Source organism: Delphinus delphis, chromosome 18 (genome assembly GCF_949987515.2).
Source record: "Delphinus delphis chromosome 18, mDelDel1.2, whole genome shotgun sequence".
NCBI lineage: Eukaryota > Metazoa > Chordata > Mammalia > Artiodactyla > Delphinidae > Delphinus > Delphinus delphis.
In genome coordinates this window covers 77,470,849-77,494,520 of record NC_082700.1, presented here as the reverse complement: position 1 = coordinate 77,494,520, position 23,672 = coordinate 77,470,849, and the positions used below count along the sequence as shown (strand labels likewise).

The 23,672-nt window shown below is 55.2% G+C and overlaps 1 protein-coding gene across 1 annotated transcript in view; it reads right to left on the bottom strand.

Annotated features, from left to right (window-relative positions):
- Positions 1-23,672, bottom strand: part of ATP11A (ATPase phospholipid transporting 11A) — a 120,764-nt gene that overhangs the window by 61,544 nt on the left and 35,548 nt on the right. Inside the window, exon 2 of the mRNA XM_059995865.2 lies at positions 1,476-1,598. Within this exon, the coding sequence (XP_059851848.1) occupies positions 1,476-1,598 (123 nt within the window). The remainder of the gene's footprint in view (positions 1-1,475; positions 1,599-23,672) is intronic.

The window sequence follows — 23,672 nt, the reverse complement described above, 5'->3', positions numbered from 1 at the left end:
GGCTTTGTCAAACATCCTGCCCAGACTAGACGCGGGGCAGCGTGGGGACTCGAGGCCTAGTCGAGTGGGGACTCGAAGTCGCTCCTGCAAGTTCACACGTGCACAGTATCTGAGTGTCTTCAGTGCACTTCCCCATCCCTCGATGCGCCTGCACTGCACACGAGCAGATTTCTAAGAAATACGTCTGAGATTTTGTTCCTTTGGGGGCACTAGTGGTTGACAGAGTGCATCTTCAGTGAGCTCTATTCGAGACTGTCTAACTTATAAATGTCACTACTGGAAAGACCTATTTCCGGATATGAGGTCCTCCTGTTTATTTCTCCTTTCATTGGTCATGTCTGGGCAACCACGGACTACTTTTGTTTGGCTGTGATTTTGTTTATGAGCAACTGACTTACCCATGCTGTATTTCTGGAGATTAAAGTTATTATTTTACATTGCGGTTTTAAAATAAAATAATTCCATTAAGAAAACTGCCTTACACAAATGAACCTATCTATGAAACAGAAACAGATTCACTGACACAGAGAACAGACTTGTGGTTGCCAAGGGGAAGGGGGATGGGGGAGGGATGGAGTGGGAGTTCGGGGTTAGTAGATGCAAACTATTACATATAGAGTGGATGAACAACAAGGTCCTACTGTAGAGCACAGGGAACTCTATTCAATACCCCGGGATAAACCATAACGGAAAAGAATGTATGTATATGTGGAACTGAGCCACTTTGCTGTACAGCAGAAATTAACACAACATTGCAAATCAACTGTACTTCTACTAAAAGAAAAATTAAAAAAAAACTGCTTTAGAAAACCTCAGTTGTCAAGTATTTGTAACAAGCACGGGACACTCTTGATAACTCATGACAGAATTAAGCGGGTCCACCGCAGGCATCTGGACACGCAGCACATTGATGTGTGAATTACGCAGGTCTGTGACGTGGGTCTGGGTGTCCAGGACACCCAGGCGTGTGGAAAGTTCTCCGCAGCCTGCAAAGCCACCGTTTGCTGCTTTCCAGAGTCAGCGACCCCATTCCCAAGACCCAGCTACCGGTTAACCTGAGGTGTGAAGACAGTCCTGCCACCCCACCTCCAGGCCAAGAGACGGTCAAAGCCCCCGTAAACGGTGACACGCGCGTCCTCCTCTTCGCGTCACCGCTCCTCCCTGACGGCCTTGGACGCGCGCCCAGTGCGCGCTCGCCAGCTGGTGGCGCCGGGGCCCCTGCGTCGTCTGTTTTGCAGGAGGAGACCCTGGCCTGGGGGGCTCAATGGTGGCACGCGGCCAACAGCTAATACGTGGTGCCGGCAGGACCCGAACGTCCTAGACTTCAAACCTGATGCTTAAACGTGACACAGGTAAGAGGGACGTGAAGAGAATGTGCTGTGACGTCACGTCTCAACAGTGTTCGGGGGGCAACCGGAGGGGTGCTGAGCCCACGCGCCGAGGGCCGTGCGGCGAGCTCGCAGGCTGATGCTTACCTTGGAGGAGACGATTCTGTTGTCCGGGCACCTGTGCGGGATGTAGGCCTCAGCTCCCGGTGGGGGCTCGCGGTGGCCCACGTACACGGTCCGGCTGTCCACACAGTCTTCCTCCCCAGCACACTGCGGGGGGAAGAGCGGTCAGAGCGGGCCTTGGGGCGGGCTTGGATGCAGGTCTGTGCTGGGCCCTGGGGAGGGCTGGGCGCCCCTGCAAGGCCGGGCCCCCCACCCCTGCCCACCCGCTGGGCCCTCACGGGGTAAGTGCTCAAACCCCCGCCCAGCTCTTCAGGGGAGCGGTCTGAGCGCCCACCGGCACCCCCAGCAGGAGTCGAGGGGGGCTTCAAAGCTGGTGGGCGGTGGAAAGGCCACAGCGCGGGTCCATTCAAAGCCAGAAAGTGACAGCAAAACCCTAAGCCTTCAGAAAAAAAGACGACAATCCCAGAACTTTTGGGAAAGGTCTTTAACGCAAGAAGAAAGTAAAGCTATGAGTTCAGAGCAGAAGGACGGTTCACACACTGCAGCAGCTCACCCATAGCCTCCCTGGAAACCGAGAAGACCTGGGTCTGACTCATCTTTGCATTATTCACAGTGCTGTGCACCGGACGTTAAGGAAACACCTCCGACCCGAAGAACCTTCTAGTGACGCTCCACCAACTGTACGCAGTCAGCATTGCAGTGCCTGAGACATGATGGCTGCTGACGAGAGACTAAATGAAGCCTCGCATAGCGGCCCCAGCACGGGGCCCTGGACCTCCCCCCACAGACACGCAGCCCCAGCACAGGGCCCTGGACCTCCCCCCACAGACAGGCGGCCCCAGCACGGGGCCCTGGATCTCCCCCCACAGACAGGCAGCCCCGGCACAGGGCCCTAGCCCCTTGCTCAGCGTTGTCAAGAACAAACAGAGACAACGAAAGGAAACACACGGCCACGCTCCGGGGGCCCAGCCCGTCCCATCCAGCACCGTGTCCAGCCTTTGTGGCTTCAGGGAACCTTCACTTTTTTTTTTTTTTTTGCGGTACGTGGGCCTCTCACTGCTGTGGCCTCTCCCGTTGCAGAGCACAGGCTCCGGACGCGCAGGCTCAGCGGCCATGGCTCATGGGCCCAGCCGCTCCGCGGCATGTGGGATCTTCCCGGACCGGGACACGAACCCGTGTCCCCTGCATCGGCAGGCGGACTCTCAACCACTGCGCCACCAACTTTAACACAAACATGAAAATCCTGGAAACCTTCCGCCTAAACTCTGAAGACAGCGGCTCCGCGGCGGCCGGGCACAGGCACAGGACCCCGTCCCCAGGGAGGCACGGCAGAGGAGGCTCATTAGGGCCAGTTCATACCCTGGGCACAGGCCGGCTTTACCGTAATCATTCAACACCTCAAATACCGCTCGCCCGCTCAGCGCTGTTCTAACTGTACATGTCGGGGTACAACACCTGCCTGTGGGACGAGGTCAGAAAACAAACCCAACGCGACATATTCCGAGGGACTCGCCACGTCATCGCAACACCAGCTCCTTTGGGGATGAACCTCGTCCTACTCAGCCCTGCGTGACAGCGCAGGGGCGGGGCTCCATCCCTCCAGCCGCGCGGGGTGTCGGGTCCCCTGCAGACGACAGCAGCAAGAAGCGGCCAGGCAAACGCTGCCCCAGAGCTGGTCCTCCGCCCGGACGTGCAAGAGGAAAATGAGTCCCACCTTCCCCAGAGACACCGTCAACTCTCCTCGCAGGTCTTGGGACTTCAGGGGTGTTTACATCCTGCTGCTGAGCCAGACGGCAGGTAACGTGTCCAAATTACAAAGGCAGAGCTGTTTACAAACTGCCAACAGAAATAAACCCACTCCCCATCTCTCCACCAGCGTGTCCTAAACCGGGCAGCGACCTCAGCAGACTTTCTGCCCTGTTCCATCCGACACACACACACAGGCGAGAAGAGACCACCGTCAGGGCACAGAGGCTGAACCTCGGATGGAAAGAGGCCTGAACCTGCGAGGCCAGCTTTCCTCCAGCTTCAGGAAGGCCCGGGGGGCACAGGAGACACTTCACTAAGAGCTGCGGGGCAGGGAGGGGCCGTTGTTCCTGTGCTGCCCGGGCCTCTCCTCTGGGGCGGGGGAGGAGCTGAGTCAGGACAGGAGCGGGGTGACCTGGGGAGGGTGAACCTCCTAAGCATCCTGCACCCCTTCGCTCCACACCGGCCCCCTCGACTCTGAAACCCACCCTCCCTGCTGTGATGCCTTCGGCTGCACTTCCAGGCCCCCCTGGAGCAGGGACAGGGCTTCAGAGCCTGCATGTGCCCCTAAGGCGACACGGCTCAGCCCCCAACACGTGTCACCTGTGGAAGGCGGCTTTGCAGGTACACCTGAGGCCCCGGGTACACCTGAGGCCCCGGCTACACCTGAGGCCCCGGGTACACCTGAGGCCCCGGGTACACCTATGGCTCCGGGTATACCTATGGCTCCGGGTACATCTAAGGCCCCGGGTACATCTAAGGTCATGGGTACACCTTAGACTGCAGGTACACCTAAGGTCCCAGGTACACCTGAGGCCCCCGGTACACCTATGGCTCCGGGTACACCTATGGCTCCGGGTACATCTAAGGCCCCGGGTACATCTAAGGTCATGGGTACACCTTAGACTGCAGGTACACCTAAGGTCCCAGGTACACCTGAGGCCCCCGGTACACCTATGGCTCCGGGTACATCTAAGGTCATGGGTACACCTTAGACTGCAGGTACACCTAAGGCCCCGGGTACACCCTAGGCCCCCGGTACACCTGAGGTCGCAGGTACACCTGAGGTTGGCAGCTGCACCCCCAGGGCTCTGTGGACATGAAGGGAAAGTTCCCCAGCTCGGGCTCAGTGCAGAGGAGCACCCGCAGGTTGTAACGCAGAAGAAGGATGAGGTAACCCAAAGTGCCGCCCGCCCCTCCCTGGGCCCCACGTCGACCACAGACGAAGCATCCAGCTTACCGGGAGCTGGAAGGGCACCGCTGCTCGTCTGCTCAGAGGGCACGCAGCCAGCAGGCCCACGGGGCTTCCGAGACAGACTTGGGGCTCAGAAGGGCTCGACCGAGGGGCAGCAGGAAGGGTTTCCTTGGCTGCAGACTAAGCAGTGTGTGCGTGAACAAGGGCCGCAGGCACGACGTCCTGGGAAACTGCTAGAGACCAGCGGCCCGATCCTGGGGGTGGCGGGCAGGAGGCAGCTCCCCTGCATCAGAACCCCGGGCGGCCACAAGAAACTGTGCCGGACACCCTCCCGGGGGTGGCAGGAAGGTGGGTGAGACCCGGCCCCACAGATTTCCACGTTCCTGGGGAATCACAAGACGTTCCACCAAAACGCAGGTGAACCAGACGTCAAGGCTTTGCCTGCGTGGCCCCTGAGGATGCGTGAAAGGTCCCCAGGGTTGCCCTAGAAAATACTCGCAAATCATATCTAATGAGGGATCGGTATCTGGGATAGACAGAGGCCATCGCAACCAATAATGAAAAGACAAATAAGGAGATTTGACTAGACTTTCTCCAAAGATTTACAATGGCCAACATCACATGGGAAGATGCTCAAAACCAACGGCCCTCAAGGAGATGCAAATCAAACCCTGCACAGGCGGAAGGCGCCAGACTCAAAGGAGCAAACGCTGGATGGCGTTTGTGTGAAGCGTCCAGCACAGCCAAATCCACGGAGACGGAGAGCGTGGTGGTGGCCGCCAGGGGCTGCGGGAGCCGCTGCCTGGGTACCGGGTTTCTTCGGGGCGATGAAAATGTTTTAAAATTAGATTGTGATGGGGACTTCCCTGGCGTCCAGTGGTTAAGACTCTGCACTCCCAATACGGGGGGCACGGGTTCAATCCCTGGTCGGGGAACTAAGATCCTGCCTGCCGCACGGTGTGGCCACAAATCAGTCAATCAATCCGATTAGATTACGGCGATGTTCCATCACTTGGTTCGGTACTAAATTCCACTGAACTGTACTCCTTGAACAGGTGGGGTTTAGGATCTATGAATTTTGCCTCAGTAAAGCTGTCGGTTAGGTCTCGCCATGAATTCCTGGGTCCCGAGCATTGCCCGTCACTTGCTTCTGCGTCCGTGCTGAGACCCCACCCTGCATCAGTGCAGCAAACCTCACGTCTCTGAAGCTGAGATGGGCCCTTCCTTCCCAGACAAATCCACCCCCTCCTCTTACCACAGTGAAGCTTGGGTTTTACCAGAATGAGGGATCCTCTCCATTTTAGGGAAAACGAATAACATCTTTAAGGTTTGGTTTTTAACAGATAGCATTTCCTGATGGATAAAACTGAGCTGGGTGCGTTTCCGAAGGAGAACGCCCAACAGCTGAGGAGCTGGAAAAGAAGAGATTACATCTGGGGTAAAATGGGAGGAACACGGCAAGCAGTGCACCCTCGCTCTCTGGGCCTGAGCCAAGGAAACACCCCACTTCTAGGGGCCTCGCGGGGCCATCAGGCATGTCAGACGCAGTGGCCGCGCCTTCAACAAGTTCGCCATCAGCCTTGTTAGGATGTGGGGCACAGTAGCCTGAGCGTTAACGTCAGAAAGCACACAAGGACAGAAGAGAGTCTAAAATACGCCGGAAATCAATTTCACCCAGCGTTAGTCACCTAATGGGAGTTTTGAATTTCAGCTGAAACAAACAGAACCTATTAGCTGAGTTACATGTCCGACTGGAACGTAAACATGTAATCTAGCCTCGAATTACCAGATCAATTTTTGTAGAGGTGGTTCCACCTAACGACCATCTCTTTCTTTCTTTTTTTTTGTATTTATTTATTTTTGGCTGCGTTGGGTCTTCGTGGCTGTGCGCGGGCTTTCTCTAGTTGTGGCGAGCGGGGGCTACTCTTCGTTGCGGTGCGTGGGCTTCTCACTGCGGTGGCTTCTCTTATTGCAGAGTATGGGTTCTGGGCACACGGGCTTCAGTAGTTGTGGCACGTGGGTTCAGTAGTTGTGGCTCGTGGGCTCTAGAGTGCAGGCTCAGTAGTTGTGGCACATGGGCTTGGTTGCTCCGCGGCATGTGGGATCTTCCCGGACCAGGGCTCGAACCGTGTCCCCTGCATCGGCAGTCGGATTCTCAACCACTGCGCCCCCAGGGAAGTCCCCTAACGACCATTTTTCAAATTTACAGGGATCCAATGACAAAGCAATTCCTTGTTCTGGTGTCTGTTTATTGCTTTAAAAGGCAGCATTTCTTGTTTGACGGGTAAGAAGATGATACAGCACTGAGGGTGTTTCTAAACTTGAGACGTTTCTCTGGCTCAGTTTCCCCAGCACTTCAGCTTCCCCGTGATGCGGAGTATGTGATGTGGCCCCTTCTGTCACCCCTGCCCACACCCACGGGTGTCTGTCTGCACCCAGGGAGCCTTCACTCACTCCTGCTTCTGCAAGCCTTACTCGGGAGCAATGGTTAAAGTGATGCTCCGTAAGTGGAACCCATGAGTTTAACTGCTGATCAGATCAGAGTTCTCTGCGTGAATCACCGGCCCTCGCAGGGCCAGTAAGCAGAGTCTGGACTTCCCACAGTGAGGCAGGAGCCCAGGTGTGCACCCTTTCTCCTGTCACTGGACCAGTGCCCTTGGCTTCTGCCGGAGCCCCTCTCCACGGACCTCACTCGATGGGAACAACAGGCCCTTCCTTCCCAGACAGATCCGGGCCTCGGCACGGCTCCCAGTGGCATTTTCCTGCCGTGGACATATTTCCCAACACAAAATTGTTTGGATCACAGAAGCACCAGCGATGGTCCACTTCACTGGGAAACACTGACCATCTGGAAAATGAAGACGTCGGCTGACCTAAACCGTAATTTACTGGGTCCAGAACCAAACTAAAAATAAAAACTCTAACCACAGATGACTTTTGGCCCGCTCTGGGCTCTCCTAATTCGATAGCTCACAGCAGCAGATAAAGAGTCCTGTGCTTGGGGCGCCCGGGCGGGAGGCTGGGACTGGGCTGGACAGGACAGAGCACTGGCCGCCACTGACCCCCTCATGAAACGCACGGGAGCAAAAACAACAGTGACGTTTTTGACAAAAATAAGTTTCCAGACGAGGCTGCAGATGAAGCAGATACAATCATTCCTGCGACTTCAACGTGAAAAAAGGCAGCAGCGATCAAAGGTGGGTTTCCGTCCAGTTTCCCGCCGTGACCCCCTCACGACGCACATCATCAGGGCCTGTGCAGAGATGCAGCCTCGTCTCTGGTCGTGGGTTGGGGGAGGGTGCAGGGGCTCAGACCTCCCTACGGGGGAGCAGGTTGCAGCTCAGCTCGCGCAGGCGGGTTACCTGCCACCACCTGTCCCATGGAGGCCACAGAGGCCCGGCTCCCCTGGAAAGCAGGCCCGGGTGGGTCCCCCGCATGCTGCCTGGGGAGGGGCTGGGAGGACACAGGGAGGACGGATCATGTCCCTGCCTGTTCAGGGGGCAGTCTCCGTGCTGGGGGCACAGCTCCCCCACGTAGAAGTCAGGGAACCAGCCTATCGACGAGAAGCAACGACTCCAGGCTGAGCTGATGCAGTCAGTGCGGAGGTGCGGGCGAGCTGGGCCAAGTGAGTGACCAGGCGGTGAAACGAGAGAGCCCAGGGAAGGGAGACGAGGTTTACAGCGTCGGAGAAAGAACCTCACCCGCAGGTCTTAGATGTGAGCCCAGTTCCCCGGCCCGGGCCAGAGGGGACCCAGCCTGTCAGCTCCTCCCCCAGAGAGAAGGGCAGGGAGTCCTGAGTCCCTGACCAGATAAGTACTGCCCTGTGAGCCAGCGGCGAGGGCTCCCACGGTCCAGAGCACAGCACAGCGACCCCGTGTCCCCTGGAGCGTCAGGAGGGTGACGGGGTCACAGGCCAGACGGTCCCCGTGCTGGGGGGGTGTTGGTGCCGGCAGGGGGCATTTATGAAGAAGGGACAGAAAAGGGAACAGAGGCCCAGGTTCCGAGGAGGCAGAGGGGCGGGCTGGGCACCTGTCAGGGACCCGTCCAATTTCTGCATCTGCCCCCAACCTGCTAACCTCACTGAGGCTGTTGGTTCCTCCCCCGACATCCCCCCCACGAAACAGCCCCTCTTTACAACAGGTGTACATCCTGGTGCGTCCCCCGCTGTTCACGTTACAGTGCAACTGCAGTAGCCTCCGCAGAAAGAAACATGGATAAAGACGCCAGAACACGGACAATGCGAAGAAGAATTAGCCACGCACGCGGGCCAGCAGAAACTACAGCACGAGGATGGCGGGTGGGAATCAGTTAGCCTGAGAGAGATGCTCAAATGATCAAGGATCCAACCGCAGTGCTTCATACGGCACTAGAAAAGCTGTCACCAGGAGGCCGGCAGGAGGACCACGTGATTTCTATATTTACTTCCCAGGAAAGACTGTCCCCTTCCAGAGACGAATTAGCCAGAAAACTAAGCAAACTCACCCACTTCCCACACAGAAACGTGTTGGTGTACATGGGGCTTTTCACAGCCGAAATTATGTACCTTCCGCCGCACTGGAGGCATATTTTCTAAATATTGAATATATATCTAATGAAGGACCCGCAGGGCTGAGTCAGGAATTACGGCAAACTGCGTGGTGAAAATACCGACTAATTGGATAACGACATCCACAGAGCCGCTTCAGAAACGTGGCTCAGCTGGCTGGCCTCGGCCTGGAAACGGGCTGCCTGAAACCCGCGCGAATCTCCGAAACCCCGAAGCGAAGAGTCTATTTTGGGGGAGATACCGGCCTGGGAGCCCGAGGCTGAGGCCAACCCCGCAGTGGTCTGTGTGTCAGGCCCGGGAAGGTGACCACCGGGGGCCACCAACAAGTCCCGAGACCTGGGCCGGGCTGGCGGGGGCAGAAGTGGGAGGGGAGAGCAGGGCGGCTGCCGTGTTGTCTGCACATGGCGCCCCCCCGTGACCGGGAGCCCCCCTCCTGACGGCCCAGCTCGCCCACCGTTCCGCCCCTCCCCAGGGAAGCCCACTGTGACCCTCCTCCAAGGGGGTCAAAAGGTCTGGCCCCTCCCCTGGCTCAAGGCGCAGGCCTCTGCATGACTCGTCACACCTGCACCGCTCCCGCCCACTTCCCGACAGGTGCTCAACATGAATGGTCTCACCATCGTGACTCACTCCCCAGACGTGAAAACATAACTGAGTGTCTCTCCCTGTGTGTGAAGCCCACTCAAGAAATGCCGGTATTTCCTTGTCCACTCTTGAGGCCATTCCTTCATCTTCACTGTGTCACCAAACACTCTCAGAGGAAGGAATAGTTAGATGGAGGCTGGGCACCAGCCAGGAAGGCCTCTTCCAGGGGCGGGGTGGGCCCAAGGCCTGCAGCACAAGGTGGAGGGCCTGAGGAAGAAGCTTCCAGAACAGGGAGCCGAAGACCAGGACGGGCCGGAGGTGAGGGCCTTCACACCACCTGCACCACAGGCCCAAGGTGCGCCAGGCAACTGGTAGCAGGGAGGACAGGCGACACCGGCCAGCTGCACCTTAGGGTCCCAGGGTCTCCCCGTGTAACTAAGCAACCATTCCAGACCCCAGCCCGTCCCGCTTCTTGCAGCTCCAATCCTGCTTCTTGGCAAACAACTTGGGTAACTTTGCCGGTTCTGCCTTTCTGAGCCTCAAGTCAGTTCTTGAATCGGTGTCTCCTGGGCTCAATTCGGCTCCAACAAAACTTTTCTATTCCTATTATAGACTGTTTATTATTCTTTTCATTGAAAATGAAATACAGACAGCCCCACCCCCAGAATAAGAATGACAGATTATACAGCCTAGGGGAGCACCGGGTGTCCCAGAGCTTCTGGGGCCCCTCCTTCACTGCCTATCCCTGTGCTGGACTTCGCAGCCAGCATCCCCGTCAACAAGCTGCCCGGAGACCCCGTCTGAGCCAGCCAGGTGGCAGGAGGGGCTGAGAGCAAGCCCACCGGGGTCCGGCACCATCCGGGGCAGAGTCTCCCTGCGTCCCGCCCTGCCCATCCCTGGAGCGCTTCTCACCCCGTCAGACCCAGGGTCCCCTCCTGTTAGTAAACCCCTCTTACCGTCCCCTTGCTATGAAATTCCTAGGAACAGCCCCAACTAACCCCAATAACTCGTACAAAGCACCGGGAGGCTCTGATTCTAAAGGGAAGATGGAAGGAACACAAGTTAGGAAAACCACACACGCATCTCAGCCCGTACGACACAGACACGGCTCCACCTGAAACTTCAGGAGTGATGTCACCAGGGCTGCACGGCCTCAACCAGACAGACACCCTGGGTCTGTGTCAGGCACAACCAGACACAAACAACACTCTTGCTTTACTGGGCTCTGACACCATGAGCAGAGATACCACAGGCTACGTGACTTTCCACAATGAACCAGTCCTGGTAAGGTTCTGATGAAAATAACATAAACTCTCCCCACAATTTACGTAACAGCTGACGTTTCTGTTTGTTTTTTTAAAAAAAATATTTATTTATTTATTTTTGGCTGCGTTGGGTCTTCGTTGCTGCACGCAGGCTTTCTCCAGTTGCAGCAAGTGGGGGCTACTCTTCATTGTGGTGCGGGGGCTTCTAATTGCAGTGGCTTGTTGCTGCAGAGCACGGGCTCTAGGTGCGTGGGCTTCAGTAGTTGTGGCATGTGGGCTCAGTAGTTGTGGCACGTGGGCTCAGTAGTTGCGGCACACAGGCTTAGTTGCTCCGCGGCATGTGGGATCTTCCCGGACCAGGGCTCAAACCCGTGTCCCCTGCATTGGCAGGCGGATTCTTAACCACTGTGCCACCAGGGAAGCCCACAGCTGATGTTTTGAAATGTACTGGGATTTGTTTTAATCAGATCTGGTGAGTCACACAGAACCAGAAACGACTGTCCTGGCGGAGGGAGCTGTTACATCACAGATCCCCGGAAACAGGAGCAGGCCAGGCGGGCAGGGCCACATGGGGTGGCTGCAGGGGGGAGGGGGATGGAGGGAAACACAGCAAGGCTGGTGCCCCACAGCTGGGCTGCACAGAGCCTCAGAGGTGCTGCCCTGTTCCCCACACACGACTCATTCATTATTAGAAACTAGAGCGGGAGGGGCAGGAAGTGAGAAACCTCAACGCAAGAGGCAAGTCCCAAGGAGGAGGGGCGCGGTGACCACCCCCTCTGCCGGGACCTTCAAATCCACAGAGACGGAAACAGGAAAAGGCTCCGGGGCTTTCCCCGCATTTGATTTCTGGGGTCAAACACCTTTTGTCTTTAATAAAGAGAAGCAGCAGGAGCGTGATGGGAACGCCCAGGCCTCCACCATCCAGAGCTGGCAGATATGAACACTTGTGATGTCTGACTCTGGACCTTTGAGAGCTAACACCTCATGGACAGAGCTGCAGCCCCCAATTTCCCCCTTCAGCCCCGCCCCCTCCCCACGAGGCACATCTGATGGATGGTGAACTCTGGGGGCGTCCCAAAGGTGAGGTCACATGCAGGGTCCACGTTAATCCAGCCACGAGCCACGCACACGACCTGCTGCAGTCGTGAGTCCCCAGATGTGTCTCACAACGGCAGCATGCGTGCTAATCCCCTCCAACCCGCTGTTTCACCCAGGGTCGTGGGAACGGGGCTGTAACGGTGACTCTGAGACAACGGCTTACCTATAGGGATAGACACAGACTGGGCCCATCCTTTTAACCCACTGCAAACCCCAGAGAAGGAACTTACAAGTGACCCATGCACCCGAGAGGTTTTCCCCCAGATGTTTCACGCCGAGACAGACATCCTCGTGTGGGCGTGAGCCTCTCTGGGGGTCACTCTGGAAGAGGAGGCCGGACAGTAAACCACGGGCAGGCACATTTTGGGGGAGCCGACGCGTTCTGAACGTACACCCCAGCAGGTCTGACCCCCAGGTCCCCCCCCCGCCAGCTGTCACGGGCGTATCCACGCGGCCGAGCTGACTGTCTGAGGAAAGAGCTCGCTGCCTTCCCGGCTGCCGCGCTGGGACCCTCGTGAGCTGTGAGCTCTGCGTCATTTATCCACTTTTCTCTCCTGGGTTTTCTTTTTCTCACAGATTCACAGAAGCCTGTTACAGGTGACAGACACTGAAGCGCTGCACACCTCCTCCCTGCGGTCACTTCTCTTTTAACTTTTATAGTCTTTCGCGTAGAGTTTTACACTGTGATGCAGTCAGACTTACCCATCTTTCTGCAAAACTTTGTACACGTTGATATTTTTAAAGGAGATGTTACCTGACTTCCGTTCCTAGGTGATACAAATGTGATGGCTGATTGATTTACTAATCTGAAGACCCCACCACATAATCTGACAGACGAAGGAACGATAAAGTTCCAGTAAGAGGAACTGATTAGCCCAAAGCAGCAGGTCCAGGGCAAAACCCAGGAGTCTGATTCCCCACCCGTGTCCCCAGGCTGCGCTGTCAGGACCAGGTGTGCTGTCCCACCTGTCAGGGCCAGGAGCTGAAATAAGATTCCAAGTAGTCAAGCTTGGCTGGGTAAATAATTAGGGGAGAGTAAAAACCTTTCATAAGTGTTGGCTATCATGATCTTGAGTAGATGAAAGCCCCGCGACAGCAAGGATCATATTTAATGTTGTTTTCTACCTTCTGTCAGGGTCAGAAGCACAGGCAGCTGGGGACTGCCCTGGCAGTGCAGTGGTTAAGCCTCCGCGCTCCCAGTGCAGGGGGCCCAGTGTCGACCCCTGGTCGGGGAACAAGATGCCTCCCGCTGCGACTAAGACGCGCAACCAAATCAATAAACAAATAAACAGGAAACACGAGCACCCGCAGGGCTGGGCAGGTAACCAAGGGGGCGAGATGGGCGTGTCCCGTGGCTGGGCAGCCCCTCCTCGGGCAGCCGTGGGGCGGCAGGGACAGCTCGGGACCACTGGCTGAGCCAAGGAGTTTCAAGGCTTTGTAAGAGCACAGGCAGGACACGCCACGACATCCGGCCTGGGGGCCACGGCCCGCGGATGAGGCGGTATTTGTCCAATGTGTACAATGCGTGGCGCCATCCCAGCACCAGTAACTGCTGAAAAGGCTGTGGACTCGACAAATAAAGCACGTACTACAGAAAAAACTACCATCCTTTCTCAGCCACAGTACTTTAAAACTCGGCTTGTTTTGTCCAATTCCTATCAAAGCAATAGTATTATGGGCAGCGCTGTGGCCGTCGTTACCATCTTAGACAGACACGGCTCGGCGTCCGGGAACTCCAGTCTGAGTGGAAGGAGGCGCCCGTCCAGCTGCGAACGTGCCCTTAGTGCCCGTGTGAACTGTCTGTGTGGTTCTGAGCCTGCTGGCCTCGTGGGCCTCGACCCCAGGAAACCCAGGACCTGCACAGGGCAACCAGCATGATCGCACTCTCGTGAGTTCCAGATAATGAGAAAAAAATAAGAGAGGCGACTTTTGTTCCCATCTCTGGACGGCGTGCGCAGAGGCTGAGGGACAGGAAGCGCAGCCCACGCGCTGCTGCCAACACCGCAAAACCTTCCTGTTCCTCTCCCCTAATCCCAAGCGGAGCTGTCCTGAGGCATGTGGGCAGAGGGCCTCCTACCAGACGAGGGGACGGGAATTAGTGGCGCAGATCCATCTACAAGGTTCTGTTTTCCACCGTGTGCATTTTTTTTAAGCAAAAAGCAACTCACGTGAAAAACGCATAACTTGTTACCAAGTCGGTTACTATGGTTTTCTAGGAGAAAAACTACACAAGGTCTTTTTTCAATTGACACGTCGTTAATTTGAGTAAGAATTCGAGATTTCAGAATCGATGTCATTCTGCCTGCTTGGCAAAACCAGAACAAAATGAAGTCGCTCTAGGGCTTCCTTGGTGGCAGAGTGGTTGAGAATCTGTCTGCCAATGCAGGGGACACGGGTTTGATCCCTGATCCAGGAAGATCCCACATGCCATGGAACAACTGAGCCTGTGTGCCACAACTACTGAAACCCACGTGCCACAACTACTGAAGCCTGCATGCCTAGAGCCCATGCTCTGCAACAAGAGAAGCCACCACAATGAGAAGCCCATGCACCGCAACGAAGAGTAGCCCCCGCTCACCGCAGCTAGAGAAAGCCCGTGAGCAGCAACGAAGACCCAATGCAGCCAAAAATAAATAAATAAATTTATTTTTAAAAAAATGAAATCACTCTATAAAAAAACAGATAAAACAAAAGAAAAGCTTCCAAGACAGGCTCCAAAATGCTCCAGATAATCTTGGAAGCATCTTTGACAAGCAAACAGAAGATAAAGAATGTCCACCTCTGATTTTTCCATCAGTAAATGAAGGTCAACTGGCTGAGCTGAGCTCGATGTCGGGGAAATTTTACTGGCGTGCGAGTTCAATGAACTGTTAACATAACCGAGGAGTCAGAGTCCAGAAATACCCGGTTCTTATCCTTGGCCCGTGTCCTCCACATGCTTGAAAATCCCCGTCTTCCAACAACTAGACCCAGGAATGGGCCACAGTCCGGCAGAGGTCCTCAGACTGTCACCCCTTCCCCTGTTCCATGACAGAAACTTCTGGATGAGCTCTCGAAAAACTCAGTACTTGACAAGAGTCGATTTGCGGGTGTCCCGTGTGAGCCGCCCCAGGGAGAAGCCAGGGGGCAGCAGCTGTGAGGACCCAGGCCAGCACGGGCACCTGGGTGACCTGGAGGTGACCGCCCTCAGTGAGGCCAGGAGGAGAGGCCTGGAGTCACAGGGCCCAGCTCACCTGCACCAGGATTCCTGGTCCAGAAACTGAGGTGATAACCAGACCTGTTTTAAGGTTGGGGTAATTTGTTACTCAGCAAAGATGACAGATACATGGCAGGTCACAGATTGCTGAACCAGGTCACTGACACACACACACATGTGAGAAGGGCACGAGGTCCGTCCCTCAGAGGAGGAGGGACGAGCAGGACTCCGGTGAGAGCACCCTCCATGTGCCCCTGGTGGACAAGTCCTGAGGTGCTAAGAGCCACAGAGGTCAAAGGCTCGGCCCAGAACACCCGGGGTTCCCAGGCGGACTCCAGAGCTCCCTCACCGCCACCTCCAGGGAAGCACCTCCCGCAGCTGCAGCGCTGCTGGCCTGACCCAAATCGCCTCTGTGCGCCGCTGGCACAGGCCCCGAATGAGGGGCCCAGCAGAGAACGCAGACAGCGTGTCTGCTACCCCACAACGTGCTGGTGGCTCAGGCTGCGGCCACGGCAGAGGGTCGCCCCCCCTCCTGTTTCATGGGCTACATTGTATTTAATCTGCATTTGGGTTGGGTTCTACGGCGTAAGCGTAACGTGACGTCAAGGTATAAGTATTATCATAATAAAGCTAAGTCAAGGCTAGGGTTCTCAGAGACGTGTACACCGCTCTAACCACGCGTCCCTGACGGGAAATCATTCCCGGGGTGCTATTACTGACGACCAGCACCTTCTGTGACGGTAGGCAGCTCGGCCACCTGGAAGGTGGGAGCTGCAGCTTTTCTAGTGTCTGCACGTTTTCAATCCCTTGCACTTAAAATAAAAAAGGCACAGAGCACAGAGGAGCTGAGAGGCAGGGAGCCTGGCGCACGGTGGGCGCCCAGCAACTATTTTCCGAGTGAATAAATACGAGCATTCCACCTCAGTATAGTCAAACTGGGGCTTCCACTCTACTGGACGACCCCCCACGGTGGAAATGGAGACTCGGAGAGAGTGCTGGGGTCTCACGAGTTCCACGCGGGGTATTCACAGGCATGAATTGTAACGACCACACCACACGTTTGCAACACGCATCCCAGCCACCAGCTCAGTCACGTGCATTGTCACACCTGAACTTTATGACAACGCTGAAAGATGCCATCTCCCTTGCTGACAAAGACACTGAGAAACAGGCCAGGAAGACGAGCCAGCGCCTCTGTCACCATAAACTAATGTAAAGCAAGGAACGTCCCGGTCACCCGCCGACGCTTGGTGAAGGGCTGCGTGTCCGCTGTGGGATCAACATGTCCACTGGCAGCCCACCTTGAAAAGCTCAGACCGAAATCTAGAACACAAAGAGCAGCTTCCAGAAACTTTAAATTCTAGCTTTTGCAACAGTCCCGAAGGGCAGGGGCCTCGTGTCCCTATTACACACGGGAGCCCGAGGCCAGAGGGACGAGGAGATACCCCACGGGCCGCTAGGGAGCTGCCGACCTGTCAGTACCGGCGGGGACAACCCGTGTAGGACTCGGAGGAAAAGGAGAAAACCCGTCCCTCGTGATGAAGATGAGGCTGGTCCAAGCTGGGGAAGAGTCTGGAAGGTCTGAGGCCAGGCTGGGCAGAGGGAGCCGGGATGCAGCGACCTCCGGGGTTGGCAAACTACGGCCCCAGCTGTGGCACAGGGTTTGCATTTTCAAACGGTTGAAAAAATCAAAAGAAAAATAATTCCTCACGACGTGACAACTGGAGGAAAGCAGAACACCGCCATCTGTAATAAAGTCTTACTGTCAGGCAGCGGCCCTCGTTCGTTATGGCTGTCACAGCTGCACTCGCACCGCAGGACAGATTGGCGTGGACAGACCACGTGGCCTTGCAGCCCGAAATAATTACCATCAAGGCCTTAACAGAGGGTTGCCAGCCCTGCCGACAGGACAGAAGTGTAGGAAGCCTGGGGCTTGATCAATGCTTCTTGAAGCTAAAATGATTGCAGCTGGTCCATTCTGAATCCCCCCCAGGCCCGTGCATCTTGGTGATCCCCGTACCTCTCCACCACCACCCCAAAAGCTGGAGATACACACGAGATCCCCACGGAGAAAACCCCAGTCTGACAACACTGCGCAGGTGAGGTGGGTGGAGAACAAGTATCATTGTCACTGCAGGTGAAAATGCAAAACTGTGAATAAAAGAGGCATTTCCTTCTGCCTCAGGAATCCCACTTCTAAAAATCTATCCCAAAGACATCCTTGCAAAAATACTATCGATTCACAAGGCTAGTAACTGCGGCGTCACTGTAATAGGAGACTAGCAACCAGTGTCCATGAACGGGCTGGTTGACTCACAAGGGAATATCACCCAGCCGTGTCCATGCAACAGGCTGGTGAGGAAGGACCTCTGGACGTACCGAGAGATCGAGGACGTGACAGTGTTTATGGTTTGCTGTCGTTTGTGAGAAACAAGAAATACGGACATACATTTGGGGGCAATCGGGAAATCTGAACGTGGACCGAAGAGTAGATACTAGTCAAGAACTGCTATTGGTTTGATGCGGTGTGATGACGAGGCAACACCTACGTTTAAAAGATGTTCTCGTCAGTTACAGACTGTGTGAAGTATGTAGGGTGAAGTGACCTGGCTCAAGTGCTGGGTTTGGACACTAGCAGGGGAAAAAGGAGCTGTTGCAGGGTAAGGAGGAAACAAGATGGATCGTAACTCAGTTATGGTTGAAGCTGAGTGAGATGGGGTTCATTACGCTGTTATTTCTAATGGTGTATATGTTTGAAAACGTGTACGATAGAAGGTTAAAACACAGAGGATACGATAAACGTCCATGAACCGCCATCTAACGTAAGAAAACTGAAACCCTGCAATCTGTCATGGGCTGGACTGTGTCCCCCAGAAAGACATATTCAAGCCCTTACTCCCGGGGCTTTAGGGTGTGACCTTATGTGGGAACGGGGTCTCACACTGCATTATGAGGGGCCCTAAGTGCAGTGCCCGGTGTCCTTCTCGGAGGAACACAGACACGCGGGCGAGATGGAGACAGAGAGGGGTGGTGCACCTCCAAGTCCAGGAACAAAGAGGATCCCCGCAACCCCAGAGGCAGGAAGAGGACGCTCCAGAAGGACCCTCCCCTGAAGCCCGCGGGGGGAGTGCGGCCCCGTGACACCTGGATTTGGGATGGAAACCTCCAGGGCGTAACAGGACAGAGCCCTGTGTCTTCGGCCCCCGCGCAGTGTAGTTTTTTCTGGCCGCTCCAGGAAGAACACACCTCCTCTCTCCGCTGGACCCTCGCCGTGTCATTCCTTCTCCGCGTGCCCGGAGGTGACCACTGTGGTCCTTTGCTCAACGTGATATTCAGTTTCTTCACATTGACACTTTTATCTCTGTTTTCACTGCTGTAGGATACTCTCGCATATCCTACTGGTACAATTCACATTTTAATTCAAAAGCGGTAAAAGAAAGGACCCCACAAACATCAGAAATGAGTTCAAAATCTACGATACTTTCCTGCTAAGAGCATAGCGTTGAATCAGGTATTGTCAACCTTGGGCAGGAGACTCTGTCGTGGGGGTCCATCCTGTGCGGTGCCAGCAGCGTCCCTGCCCACTCGATGCCAGGAGCATCCCCAACTCTGACAACCAAAACTGCTTCCTGACATCGCCAAGTGCCCCTCGGGTGGCAAAGTCACCCCCGCCCTCACTGAGAACTGCTGCATTAAATATACAAATATTCTGAGGACTTTTAGATGATGGACCACGTAATCTACGTGTTCGCACGATCACATAATCACAATCCTCCACTTACTTTCCAAACTTTGGTTCAAAACTTTCAGCCACACAAATACATCAGCCATTTTTCCTAAAGCATTTTTGCCTCTGAATCCAGGCAGGATGCGTGGAAATTCCATTCGCTGATTATGGTTCCCTTTGCTCCTACACTAATAATCTAGCTTCCTGAGCGTCCTGCTGCAAATAAGGGATCTGCTCCCTGATACGCAATACTGCTCGCCAGCTGTGGACGGCGTGAAGCTGTGGCTTTACTGTGCTGACTGCAAGGCCAGCTCCTTCTCATCTCCTTTCTCCAAACAAGTGTCTACAAAGCGAGGTGATTTTGAAAAAGATAAAATGGTGATGGTGTTCAAGTACCAGTTTTTGCCGAATCTTATAGACCATCTGAGGCCCAGAACGGACTTCCCACGACTGCCGTGGGAAGTCACCTCGTCCTGATGTTCTGATCTATTGCGGTCAGAAGACTCGGGTGAAAAACGAACAGACAGCGCCTGGGCTTTTCGCGTGTGCGCGAGCAGGACGCGTAGGTCGCCCGCGCGCTCCATCCCCTTACAGCAGCAGGTGTAAATAACACCCAGTCTCTCCACCTCCTCCATTCACTCCGGAGGACTCGCCCCAGAGAGCCCCCGCGTGCAGCCGCTGGAGCCAGGAGGAGCCCCGTCCCGGGAGCGCTGCGCCAGGCGTTCCCGGAAACCCTGGTGTCACCTGGCGACCCCACGTCTTCTCTTCCGCAGTTTCAGGATGGCGAGAGCCCAGCGCGGTTGTCTGCGATGCAAAGTAACTGCTGGCATCTGCAGCTCCTCCGGGTGTCAGACTACAGTACGCGCTTTGTTTGGTAGAAACGTGGGGTGTACTCCACTTAGAAGGCAGTTAAGCTCGGAGGATCAGAACGTCTCTGACTGAAAGTCCTCATTAGTTTTCTCACACAGAAACGCACAACCAGTCAGCAGGGACCGTCCACGTTCTGGGCTGCAGCTCTGCCCCCGACGCACAGGGGCTCCGCCCCCAACCCCCCTTGCCCAGCTTTGCAAACGGCACGGTGCGGCCACCCAGGCCCTGGACCGTGGGCCCGGCCTGGGATGTTCTCACACTCCAACGACCCAGGTCTGTGCTCAGAGACGCCCTTTCCCCGCGGGCGCCGCACAAACAGCCCATCACGCCCACCGGCACCCTCCCCCCGCCTCTCTCTGCGCCCTCACATCCGACAAAGCCGCCCCTGTTTTTACACATGGACCGCCTGACTCGCCGGAACGGAGGCACGAGGGCCCCCGTGACCGCCACGGAGCGGCACTCTCCAGGCAGGGCAGGCACTCGGGCAACGCCGTGGACCGAACGAAGCTGAAAGAGAAACCAAGACCGCCCGCAGGGCAAACAGCCCCTGCACATCTGGACTCTAGGTCCACACATAACCCTCTTCCGGACCTCTTCCCCAGGAAACCCGTGCAGTCTGAGGCCAGGGTGCGGGGCACTGGCTCTTCCACAACATCACAGACAGTCAAGGGTCTGCAGGGACCCCAGAGAAATCAATCCCAAACTCTCCCGTAACACAGTGCAAATGCTGTGCATTTTTATGGCGAGGTGGCATAGAAACCAACAAAACTCCCCTTCACAGCCCACCCTACACCTGACTATCCTGGCAGAGAAAGGCCCGTACCAGCCACGCTGCCAACGTGCAGGGGGCCCTGACCCCCAGCTGCCATCCATTCCACGAGCACAGAATTCCTTTGGAAGGAGACAGACCCTGCATGACATCAACAGACACCAGGCTCCAAGTTCAATGCCCCAGGAAAGGTAACACACCTCAAGTTCCTCAGGTAAGAATGACTGTGCTGTGGGAAGAGAAATGGTCCCTTAAAGCATGTGGCCCCCAGCGGGCATAAAAAGACTGACAAACTGGCCACATGATTATTTTTAAGATCTGCACACCTATGCACGTCCATGTGTACACGACCAAACACACAAGAAGTGTCCGTCACAGTAAAGGGCTGGACCCCAGCCCCAGGCCTTCTCTGAAACTCACCAGCCGCGTCACAAGGGCAACCTTCTTCTTTCTGCACCTCGATTCCCATCAGCAAATGGAACACAACGCCGCTCCACCTTGTGGACTGTTGTGGAGAGTAAGACCCAGAAATGCCTTAACACAGACTCCACTGCTCTACAAGTGCTGGCTGCCGCTGATAAATAACTGTGACAACAGTCCTCTTGGTTACAAAGGGGAGAACTGCTCACACGTAACCATGAAGAGGTCAGGGGTCGGCCCTGCCAGACAGCCAGCCTCCGTCTCCATGCCAGTCCAAGCTCCAAGCCTCTCAGCATCCCCCCCGAGAGAGCCTGGTCCACAGGATGTCAGCGGGCAGAGGAGAGGCAGCACTGAGACGTTCGCGAGGGGCTGACAGAGGCCGGACCGCTCCCAACAGCACGGCTGGGGGCCGGTGCCACCTGCGCTGCCTCCCCTGACCCCCGCCAGCCTCAGTGTCCCTTCTCCCTTCTCCCTTCCAAGCAAAGCGCCCACCTTCCCAGAAGCCAACGTTCCCGCTTTCTTTGATTACTATCTAGGTTCAGTATTTCCCCCAAAGCACGTCTGTATTTCCCTCTTTCTTTCTGACTTCGTGCGTCTCCTTTGCCTGTTCTTACCTAGTGGCCATAATAGATTCTCAATGGCTTGCAATTCTTTTTTTTAATAAATTTATTTTATTTATTTATTTTTGGCTGCGTTGGGTCTTCGTTGCTGCACGCGGGCTTTCTCTAGTTGTGGTGAGCGGGGGCTACTCTTCGTCGCGGTGCACGGGCTTCTTATTGCGGTGGCTTCTCTTGTTGCGGAGCACGGGCTCTAGGCACGTGGACTTCAGTAGTTGTGGCTCGTGGGCTCAGTAGTTGTGGCTCGCGGGCTCCAGAGTGCAGGCTCAGTAGTTGTGGCACACGGGCTTAGTTGCTCCGCGGCATGTGGGATCTTCCTGGACCAGGGATCGAACCCGTGTCCCCTGCATCGGCAGGTGGATTCTTAACCACTGCGCCACCAGGGAAGTCCAAGACTTCTTAAATAAGTGTTTTTAAAAATGCTACAGAAGGACAAGGGAAGGGCACGTGATCAGGATGGACCCCCCCCCCCAGGAAGTGTGCAGATACTGGTGATAATCGATTTATTTAGCTGCGCGTTTGTGTTATTATTACTCTTAAACTGTTCGTATACATTACACACACTCTTTTGCATGCTTGATATATTTCATAAACTGTTTACAATCCCTTCCTTCCAAAATGCTAAAAAAGTTTCCATTTCTTAGGGAAGTGTGGCATCAGAAATAGAAGGCTGGGGCCAGGGTGACAGATTCCAGCTGGCTCTCAACTCATCCTGCTGGGATGAAGGCCAGACCCAGGAGGGGGCCAGCTACCGGCTACCTCGGGGCTGGGGACTCAGGTGTCACCGGGCCGCATCCGCCCACCCAGAGCCTTGTGCAAATATTACGACTGTGCGCGCTCTGTGAGCTGGAAAAGGGTGGAAGGCACTGCAAAAGCGGGCAGCGGTGGCTGAATTAACAAATTTAAGGTGTTACAGAGACGCCAGCAAGATCTTGAAGCCCTTGTAGCAATCAGAGCTGACCACAGGCTAAAATTTTAATGGTGCAAATACTGAAGATACGGACCTACAAGCAGCATTTTCTGCCTGGTAACAGGGCTTTACAATATTTTGTACATTATATCTGCAGCTGGCTGGCTGACAACACAATTGCTTATTCAGATTAACAAGAAATAGGCGTAAATTCCCATAATTTTAAAGTTGCATTCATACTTAGGATTACTTCTCAGAATAAATACATCCACTGCGTGCTCATCAAAATTAAAAGGTAACAAAGGCCCATCTTGGTCTGTGTAATGGCTTCCAGCCGCTGCCCATAAATGTTTTATGAATTCATCCCATCCTTTCGACTTCGTCTTATCCTTTCTTTTTGCACACAGTCCTACATTTTTTTTTTTTTTTTTTGCAAAAAGCTACAAAGGATCTGTGAGATGTGCACATGAGGCACTCTCTAAGAAAAGCATAGCTTCTTTGAAACACTGCCAGAAAAACTATTTTGCCTTTGCAGTATCTTGCACCATCGGCCCCGTGCTGAGTGGAGCGAATCCTCGCCAGTCAGGGCTCCAGGGACCAGGAGGCGGCCCGGGGGTCGGCCAGCCTGCGGGGACGGCCTGTGCACCGTCACTCTCGCTGTCCGCTCCCTGCCCAGCCCCCCATCGGGACTGGGCATCACGAGCTCTTCCCTGGCTCCCCGACTGGTCTCCCTCAAGGACCCATTTGTGCTGAAGAAACGTTTAAGCAGCACCTGAGGTGAAACATCCCCCGTCCACAGCCAGGCCCTGACTCTGAACTGTCGCGCCCACTGTCGACACACACAGCAGGGACCCACCTCCTACGGCCAGCTTTCCAGAGGCTCCGGCCCCTCTCCCACCCTCCCGAACACACAGCAGATCTAACGGCACAAAACCAGAATCTCAGATCCGTTGCTTATGGGCTGGTTTTACGTCTGATCACTGGTTCCCAGCCCCGTTAGCACATCAGTACCACTTAGGAAGCTTTGGAAAAGCAATACCAATGCCGCTCAATAACACAAAAATAAACAACCGATCACAACACGGGCAAAGGCCTTGAATCTATATTTCTACAAAGAAGATATACCCGTGGTCCACAGGCACGTGAGAAGATGGTCAGCATCACTGAGCACCAGGGCAATGCAAATCAGGGCCACGATGAGACACTGCCCAACAGGGCGGCCACCGTCAAAACAGAAAACAGCAGGTGCGGGAGAGGACGTGCCGAGAGTACGCTGTGGA